General features: G+C 35.2%; 1 protein-coding gene across 1 annotated transcript; it reads right to left on the bottom strand.

Annotated features, from left to right (window-relative positions):
* Nucleotides 1-1,531: 1,531 nt before the first annotated feature.
* Nucleotides 1,532-10,029, bottom strand: LOC147297026 (putative LRR receptor-like serine/threonine-protein kinase At1g07650). Its single transcript, XM_086228778.1, has 24 exons — nucleotides 9,778-10,029; nucleotides 9,038-9,203; nucleotides 8,082-8,153; nucleotides 7,919-7,987; nucleotides 7,768-7,839; nucleotides 7,607-7,678; nucleotides 7,420-7,491; nucleotides 7,247-7,318; nucleotides 7,086-7,157; nucleotides 6,890-6,961; nucleotides 6,723-6,794; nucleotides 6,014-6,082; nucleotides 5,528-5,590; nucleotides 5,333-5,398; nucleotides 5,178-5,213; nucleotides 5,047-5,081; nucleotides 4,542-4,918; nucleotides 4,106-4,301; nucleotides 3,876-4,013; nucleotides 3,467-3,585; nucleotides 3,118-3,328; nucleotides 2,799-3,036; nucleotides 2,335-2,485; nucleotides 1,532-2,102 (listed from the first exon to the last, which is right to left on the bottom strand). The coding sequence occupies exons 1-24, from the start codon at nucleotides 9,926-9,928 to the stop codon at nucleotides 1,731-1,733; spliced, it is 3,033 nt and encodes a 1,010-aa protein (XP_086084904.1). The 5' UTR covers nucleotides 9,929-10,029; the 3' UTR covers nucleotides 1,532-1,730.
* Nucleotides 10,030-10,178: the final 149 nt, after the last annotated feature.

The following is a 10,178-nucleotide window of genomic DNA, read 5'->3' as shown; positions in this document are numbered from 1 at the left end:
TCAAACCTATGGGGTGTAAATTATAATTTGCTCTAATTTCAAAAGTCATTGACCTTTATGAAAAAAAAAAAAAATATATACCGACTATTATTTAATATTGAAATGTTTTAATTATTTAAATGTAATTTGCTATTTTAAAAACTACTCGTTCTCGTCAAATAAAGTCTCTTGTCAAGTGGACAATGGGTTGGTTCGTTTAAGATGGAACCATTCGAGTTTCGTTGTGTGCTTAATTCAGCCCATTTAATAATAATGAGATGGACCGAGCTAGTACCTTAAACTCGACCCGGCCTATATTTAATCGTGCCATTTGTGGATCGGCCCGATTCATTGTACACTACCTCTTGGATATAGACAAGAGTGAGGCTATGCAGACCATCCTTAGCTGCTGAGTTGACTACCCTAATATATTTTGTCTAACTTTTTTCCTATTTTACCCTTTATTGCAAAAACATAATGAAATCACCTAGATTCATTCGATAGTCATCTACCAAAACATCCATCAATGTTTGACAGATAAGTGTCGAATAAACACAAATATTTCAACAGATAACTGTCGAATGCCTTTTTTATTTCCATTCGGTGGTTATCCACCGAATAATCCACTAATGTTCAGCAGATAATTGTCGATTAACCATAAATATTTCGGTAAATAACTGTCGAATGAACCGACGAACAAAATTGAAATTTTTTGTTTTAAGGATAAAGTAAAAATTTTGAAATAGGGTGGTTAACCCAACAGTTTAGGGTGGTCGGAATAGCACTGGCCTATAGACAATCGTACAACAAATTACTTGGAACTCATAACGTTTCTCGCCATTTTATTTTTTATTCCTCTCTCTCTCTCTCTCTCTCTCTCCCTCTCCCTCCCTCTCCCTCTGCAGCTCATAGCTAGCCTCAAACCTCTCCGAGGGCTTTGAGAAGGAAGAAGATGAAGAAGTGGGGAACAAAGGGCTTTTGCCGCTACTGAAATCGATAATGCTTTCAATCCATATTAAGGGATTGGAGGGCTCTTGTGTGGCAGTCGATAGGCTTCACAAAGGTGCCTTGTCCTGCAGCAGAGAGCTCTGCAAAGCCATACCCACCTCCCGATTACTATCTATAATCTCTTTCTGTATGGAATTTTTCGAATTGGGGTTATGGGTTTTTCTCTGTTGCTCATGCGGGGGAGCTGCTGATAATGGAGTATATGCTCTGAAGCAGAGTTGCCTCTGATGAAAACTCTCTAGAGGTTAGATATCCCATTTCCCCATAAGATAAAGGAATTAATTCTCTATTGTTGGATACGTGACTTTTAAATGAGGAATTTGGATTTGATTGCATGATTTAAAATGTTTGCATAAAATATATATGAAAAGAAAGAGTTTTGATACTCTTTATTATTGCTTGAAAGGAAATTTTTATGTTTCGGTGGATCATTTGGAGAGTATATTTGAAGTTACACTTTTTTCTTGAGTGTCTATAGTCCACACTGTCCCGAATAGTCAAACTTCTCTTCTCAAATTGGAAACTGAATCCAAGTGAAAATGAGTAAAGGCAAAAATATGGTTAACTTGATTAGCAAGCTACGTGTACATCAAATCTATACACATTCATGAAATGATGAAATACCCCTGATGATAACTAATTTCTATGTTTCAACCATATGTTCACAAATCTATGTTGGTTCATGAAATCCCCAGTGACCCACGTATATCAGAGTACATTTTGCAATATTGTGCTTAATTTTACTATTGAGAATCAAGCTTAGCTGGATAGATATCCGGGGCAGAAGAAGCAGAAGAGGCAGTCCTTTTTGCATCAGATGAAAAAATGAGGCTTTGGGTTTCACGGGAGCTCACGGTCGTATTAGTCTCATCTGTTAAGGGGTTAAACCTCAAGCCATCACCATAAATACTCGGATTTACAGTCAATTCAAGAACAGTAGTTTGGCCTTCAAGCATGCTTACTACTTCAGACATGGTAGGTCTTAGTGCCGGTGATGGATTGGCGCATAGTAGAGCCACTTTAATCATTCTAATCGCCTCGTCCTTGTTGAACTGAGACCCCAACTTTGGATCCACCAGCTCCATCAAATTTCCTTTTTGTTGCAAAACTAGGGCCTGTACCATTGAGAAGAAATGGAAATGAAATAAAGAGAAAATTCAACAAGAAAATGGCTTTTATTAATAATGTGGAGCCAAACAATGTGATTCTAAATAATTATATTCATTTTCCTGATCAAATGTAGACAAAGCTAGATGACCATGTCAAGTGGAGAATAGTCCCACAAAATGAAATCGAGTTTCCACTTGTACTTTTGCATGTACTGAACATATGTGTTGAAGATCTTACCCAATCTAGAAGGCATACAAAATTCTCGTTCGGCCGATATTTGATGTTGTTTTTGCCAGATACGAGTTCCAATGCAACAACCCCGAAACTGTAAACATCTGCTTTATCAGTTAAATAACCCCATAATGCATACTCTGGCGCCATGTATCCTCTGCACAATAACAAACTATTCCATGACTTTCTGTTGACATCCATCAAGATGTCATGTAACATATTTTAGGTACCAGATTACGTCGTCATATTAATTTCAATGATATTTGGGAATGCAATAGTAAAGCTACTATAAATAAAGTTCTTTTGTCTTTGAAAAATTGACTTAACAAAAGCCTTTATTTTTATCTAAACTAAGAGTCCAGTAAACTAATCTTTCCCGAACTTTATCTTTTGGCGAGAGAAACTAAGAGAATGAAAAGGAACAAAATAGAATCCATAATAAATGAAAGAGAAAATGAAAGGTTGCTCACATAGTTCCAGCAACTCTGGTGCTAATATGGGTCTTCTCCTCTTCGTCCAGCTTAGCCAAACCAAAGTCAGATATCTTAGGGTTAAGGTCACTGTCAAGCAGTATATTGGTTGTTTTGATGTCTCTATGAACAATTTTCAGAGTTGACTCCTCATGCAGGAAAGCCAGACCTCTTGCAATGCCAACACATATTTTCTGCCTTGTATGCCAGTCCAGTTTCCATAGGCCTTCCTCTGGACCTGAATTTAAAAAAGATAACTTAAGAAATGAGATTCATCAAACTGGTTAAAAGACAACAACTTCTAAATTGTCCAGCTTACCAAACAAAGTATGTGCAAGGCTGTTGTTCTCCATGTATTCATACACCAACAATAACTGATTTCCTTCAATGCAACATCCGTACAGTTTAACAAGATTTGGGTGTTGTAAAGCAGAAATCATGCCTATCTCATTCACAAATTCACGATTTCCTTGCTTTGATTTTGAAGAAAGTTTCTTAACTGCGATTATAGTACCATCTAATAATTCGCCCTGCAATTTGTAATATAATACATTTGATGAATGTGGTCATCCATAAGTACCATAGACCAAAGCATAGAAAAAACAAAAACAAAAACAAGAAGAAAAGTACTTACAAATATAGGGAAACAAAAAGGAGTTATAGCATACCTTGTAAACAGCTCCAAAGCCGCCTTCCCCAAGCTTGTTTGCAGCATCAAAGTTGTTAGTGGCAGCTTTAATTTGTTTATATCTAAAGAAACCAGTTTGCAGATCTAATCCTTTCAGATCTGTCCATGCATGTTACAAGGTTAGTATATTGAACTGCTTCTTAACTGGGGGTTTGGTGGCCTTTTGGCTTGTTAAACAACATTGGAAAGAATAACACTAGAAAAGATTAAGCAACTAGAAGAGACAATTCAAATAAGAAATAGTTTATGAAGAGTTCTTAGAAAAGAAAGGAGTAAGTGGGGTAACTAGTGCAGCACTAGTTGTAGAACAAAAAATGAATTTCTATTTATAACAGGTTTACATCAAGGATCGACATTAAGCCCCTTTAAACCAAACAGGTTAACTGTACCTTGTTCCCTAGATGACTTGCTTCCCAAACAGCCTTTCAACCAAAGAATGCCAAAAGTCATTAAAATAAGGCATAACGCTAAAACAACTCCAATCACAATGAATATCTTCTTTTTGCTATCATCAGGCGGCTTGAAATCTAGAAGTGAAATAAGATCCAAGAACAGTGGTCATAAGAAAACCATGTATTACTATAGCATAGTATAAAAAGAAAACTTATAACTTACTTACCAGACTCCACAGAGATAGCTGATATAAGAGAACCATATGTTCCTCTTGTTGGAACATTAGTTGTCCCTTTCCCAGCCCACTGAAAGCGGATCTCTAAAGTCTTAACAGTAACAACTGCTTTAAATACCTGAATTTCTTCCTTATCAACCCCTTGTGCTTCATTTTCAATATCAAAATCCTTCAATACCCGTTTTTCCTGTAATAAATAACTATAATTAATTATTTGAGTGGAAAAATAAGAAAGAAGGGGAGTGATCACGAAATATATAAGGAAATTAGAGGAAGAAAGTCTACGTGGATAGGTGGTTATGTTTTGCGAGACAAAATAAAAAAACTGGAGAACAGTTAAATTTATCCAAATGATTAAAAAGGTAAAAAGTAAGTAAACATAAAATTTCCAATTTATCTCATCCATGGTGAACATAAAAATTACTACCTGGATATAAACATCAAACATTCGTCTTCCAACACCATAATAAGACCTGTTGTCTCTGAGGACTATTTCCGCAAAGTGTAGTTTCACAGTGTAATTTCCATTTGCTAAGCAACGGGCATAATATGTGAGAGAAAGAGGAGAAAGTCGAGCAGTTCTGTACAGTTCAGAGTTATTCATTTTGAGAGTGGAAATATTATTCGCTATATAGTCTTTGGTAGAACTCCAAATATCCGAAAAATCACCAGTACTACTAAATCCCCAATTTGCTGAGCTCTGAACAAATTTTGCCGCACCTCCTGAGGTTTCATCTCCATCATACTTGATGCGTCCAATGGTAGTTGGTTTTCCACCACAATTTAGATGCAACGAATACTGATCTATACAGAGAAAACAGCATACAAAAAGTATAAGACAAATTAACTTAAGACAATATTTTATAGCCTTTTCATATTATATGGGCACAAAAGTGTACACTGAGGTTTAATTCTACTACAGATTTAATTACCTTTTGAACATGAATTGAGGCAATTGCTAAGTATACTACATTATACACAAAAAAAAAAAAGGCATTAGCTCATGCAAAATTAATGAGGAGAAGTGAAAAGTCGAATATAATTCATTAAGTTAGAAGCTTACGTGTTGTTCTGTCTGGAAAAACTTCTGAACAAATTGCTGATGAAACAACAAAACTAGTTACTTTCATATATCTAGTTAGTCAAAGAAAGTAAAGTAAGTTTATCTCAAGAAGGTTAAGAAAAAGAAGAGGAAATAGAGAAAGAGTCAACTCTTACAAGGTCTCTCGGCAAGTTGTTGGAACAGAGCTCCCAGAAAAATTATTGTAAGAAAGATCTATATTGCTGCACACAAACATGAAGTTCCACATTAACAGGAATTCCAAGTAAATGATAATAGTATGCATACGATCTGAGTAAATGAAAAAGCTGAAGCAGAAAATATGTGTAAGGTTTTAGGATGAAGAAACATACTAGCGACTGTCTCTATTTTTGATCCACTCTGGAAGCCCAGTAAGCAAGTTACGTGTCAGATATCTGATCAGTGAGCAATATAAACAGACGTGAATAAACATTTATCTATATAAATACTGGTTCAAAAGGTTACACAGAAAGATCTATAAATTTAAAATTCCAAAAAATAATTTAATGTCACAATGCACCATCCAAGCTCTCAAGTGTGGAAACTATAGGCCCATCCTTGGTACAGCTATGATTCCTAGGGAGAGAGTCTAGATGAATCCTAATTGTAACCATATTCTCTTTTTTTCTTGGTACATGAAAAAAAATCGTACTCATATTCTCATTTGGTTAGAATGTCTCACTATCCAAAACTAGGCTGCCATATTAGAATCAATAGGAAAACTTCAAAATTTGATTGTGATACATGTAGAAACCAAGGGAAAGGCCCCTATATATCACTATGTGAGCTAGCTACCATTATGAATTTACATTCCTTACATTGTGGCCAATTTCATTATATTTGCAAGATTTGGAATGCTCCCTTCCAGTCTGTTGAAGCTAAGATCTCTGCAAGAGAGGAAAAAAAGGTAAAATTAGAAGTCATTGATTCATATGATATTGGGAACACGGAAGAAAGTTTATCAAGTGACAATTCAGTGAATCTTAAAGGCATGAATTAATTAACTGTTATGAAGAGTCTCAGTGTGAAAAATAAATACATGAACAGAACCTCGATAGAGATGGATATTTATATGAACATTTAATGGACATGTGTTTCGAAGGACTGTGTGAAAGTCTGTGTACCAAATTCCAGATTGGGTCCAAATAGTATGCATAACATGTCTCATATGTTGGAATGTGAAAAATCAGGTATCACATCAATTAGTAAAGATTGAGGTCAAAATTTTATTTTTCATCTACTAAATTGTAAAATATTGAAGTAATACTTCCCCAAATTGTACATTTGGGTCTAAAACGATTCAACAATTTGAGTATTCTGATGCTTAACTCAAACATGCTTTTAAGCTTTTCATATGTAACTTCAAGCATTTCATATAGAATATTCTTATTTCAGTGTATACATTTAAGCATTATCATTTTGCTATACAACAGCAGTAATAATCTAGTGCCCCTACAGTGTAAAGCCAACTATTAAGAGCTCCATATCATGAAAAACAAAAAGAGAATGAATGAACAGAAGAATTACAAGACACCCAGACTTGTCATGGTAGAGATATATTCAGGGATTGCTCCTGTAATATTGCAGCTCCTTAACATCCTGCAATTTGAGCAACCATATAAGAAAAATTATTTTTATTCTGTATGCGGATTATTCTGATCAGAAAATATACTAAAACCACAAAGATGGCTCACAATTTCTGCATGCGTGTCATGTTTGATAAGTTTGGAAAATCCGAACTCTCACCGCCTAAGTCACTAATCCTTCTGCATAAGGTTACATCATGATAATGTGTAGGAATACAAGTATCTTCAACAATCATTTTTATTATTATTAAATTGGAAAAGCGCCTGAATTTACATAACTGAGAACTTAGAAGCAAGGACTCACAGGTCTTGCATATTACTTAAGGCAGAAAGACTGGAAGGAAGGGGCCCTTCAAGACCACTCGCTTGCATCTCTCTGTAAGCAACATATTTTAGATGGATTTAGATTGCACTAGAAAATATTTTCAGAAAAGACTTAAAAAGTATAATAGAAAGATCTCTTACAAGATCTGGAGTTCTTTCCAACTTTGAAAATAGTTGGGTATTTTTCCAGTGAAGTTGTTGCTGCCAATCCAACTGTAAATAATCCCACAAAAAACCAAAAGATTGAATTACACAAACCTGAAGTTTTTCCAGGAAGGAACCAAAATTATTTAAGGTGCAATAAAATCACTTACAGTTCTTGTAATTTGGTCAGGTTCATGAGAGCCACAGGCAACTCTCCAGTGAGATTGTTAGCACGAAGATAGCTGTAGTTACCCATGGGCAAGAACAAGACCAAACCATTGTAAACTACCATTTTTACTAGCTTATGCAAATCCAAAAAGTTAAAAAGGAAGATAAAAATAAAAAAAACAAACTTACAGAATCTCCAAGTTAATCAATTTCCCCAACTCAGGGGGAATAGTTCCAGAAAATAAGTTGCTCTCCAAGGCCCTGAAAGCGTAGCCTAGTCAAGGTCACAGCCAACCCAAACCAATTGGTACATCAAGATCAAAGCAATGTAAGAAAGATTCAAAACATACAAGGCTCGGAGAGTAGTTATGCTTCCCAAATAGCCAGGGATAGGTCCTGATAAGTTGTTCACACTGAGAACCCTGCTCTGGGACATTACATTAGTTCAACTATTGACATGAGAATTTATTGGCAACATCCATAAGTCTAGAAGGCACTTACAGAATTTCCAACTCTGTAGAATTCCATTCATGTGGTATTGAACCACTAAGGTAATTCTGGCCCAAATTACTATATGAGCAAGAAGAAAGAGTGCTATTAGAATAGAAACTTAATAGTTTTGAGGTGGTAAAGCAAAAACAAAATAGTGGAAATATCTTCATACACTTGCTTAAGGTAAGGTAGCTTCACCAATGCTGCTGGAAGCACACCATCAAGATCCTGCCCTGTAAGGGAACTGCACGATAAGGATCCAAAATATCATAGGTTATGAATGTTGTGTTAAAAATCCCAGAGTAATGTTTTCAGACAAAGGAGAGAAACTTTTATACACTTGTATTACAATCCTTTAAAAACTTGATAGAACAAAAACTTTATTTCCACAGATGAAAGTCAAAACATCATCCAAACCAGCAGACCTAAGCTATGTTATGTGCAGTCCTTGAAAAGGTCAAGGTAATTGGAACAAGAGTGAGGGAGTTAATGTTAGAAATATGTTAAACGACCTCATTGAGCTCTACAGTTGGATGCCTGTTCATTCAACTTTATTTGTAAAATTTGAATCCCCATTATTGAAATTGGCTTCAAAATCTATTATTAAAAAAAGGGCTACAGAATCCCTTCCCACATTGTCATGCATAGTGCTATTGTTAAATCCTAGGCCATCACATATTTTTTCACTGCCACCAACCACTACTTATTGATTATCTCATCCATGTCATACCTTATGCTAAAAATTCCTAATCATCTAATAGGTGATTTATGGTTGATATACAAGCACTTCAGTCTTGCCATTAAGCAATCATTTATAAAGCATAAAAATGAAGTCATTAATATATTGAGCCGACATAAATTGTATTTTATGGGATAACTAAATGCCAGCTTTACTAAGTTAAGAAAAGAATGATCTTGCCTTAATTAAGAAAAGAATGGTCTTGCCTTATTTGTAATTGAGCATTAGTTTCATATTTGTTGGACTAAATGCCAGTTTTATATTGGTTCGACTGTGTGCCTAGGAATTACTGGCGCTCTCCATCTAACAACTTATGTTTTTGGTTGGATACTTCAACTGACCATTAACCCAAATTCACAAGGAATAAAGTAGTGCAAATAGCTGCATACATGCTTTGGATGTGGCATACATTGCCAGCGAACGAGCAATTGCAGACGAGAGTGTTGTTGTACTGATCTGTATGTGGAGTTGAGAAGGTTGAAATATTACTGCATGGGTCGCTGAAATTCCAGTCCTTTTTATTCAGTTGTGCAGCTATTTCACGAAGGGCTTCCACTGCCACACATACACACACAAACAAAATCTAAAAATTATTAAAAATAAAAATAAAAAATAAGGTAATGGGTATGCTAAGGGGTTTTCTTTTAGGTTTCTAGTAGGTATGACGGCCAAAGAGGGGAAAAAATGCCATGATAAGGATATCTACTAATTTCTCCTTTTTTTTTTCTGGTATCAAACAGTAAAACAAACTCTGGTCTTACAAGCAAATATAATATAACCACATTCCACATATATTAACCTCCAATTTTGAAAGAAGCAACAATATAGTGCTAAAAGAAAAGAATCTGTAAAGAATGAAATTTCAAACTCTTCCAAACATGTACTTTATAAAATTTCATTCATGAGCCCTGTTCTTGTTCAATTTTATGTGAAGATTGTTATCAATAGAATGTGCATAGCAACTATATATAAAGTATAAACTACTTTCAAAGTTTTTCAGATGAACAATCCAATTCCATAAACTTGGACTGAATGAAAAAAATAACTTCATCTCTTCTATATACAAACTAGTTCAAATTAAGATTTCAAAGTATTCATTTAACAAAAATTTCAAAGTGAGATCCCTTACCCTCATCATCTGCAAGAGTCCCCACAACCTGTGCTTGGGATGTGATTGGTCCAATGCACATAAGCACTATGAGCACAACAACATGACTGAAGAAGATGGGGTTTGGAGTATTAGGGATTCTAGCCATTTTTCTACAACACCCACTTGACATGCAGGAGCTCTGTTACCTCTGTTTGCAAAGCTCATATAATATCATCCTGGAATAAATAATAACGGATTATTAAATTGCTCACACCTTTCAAGCGAGTTGAAGCGACCCATTGTTTTTGTTAAAAAACTTTTGATTAGTAAAGGCTTTGGTCCAAATAACTATTCCAAATTTGGAGTTTAGTGCCAACATGCGCCTAAACAGTAAACACATAGACCCACAAGTTCTCTCTCCTTCCTTTATGAGTTGCTTG

Source organism: Dryas octopetala, chromosome 1 (genome assembly GCF_963921425.1).
Source record: "Dryas octopetala chromosome 1, drDryOcto1.1, whole genome shotgun sequence".
NCBI classification, from domain to species: domain Eukaryota; kingdom Viridiplantae; phylum Streptophyta; class Magnoliopsida; order Rosales; family Rosaceae; genus Dryas; species Dryas octopetala.
Note: the sequence above shows the minus strand (reverse complement) of the source record. Positions and strands in the feature narration are given on the sequence as shown.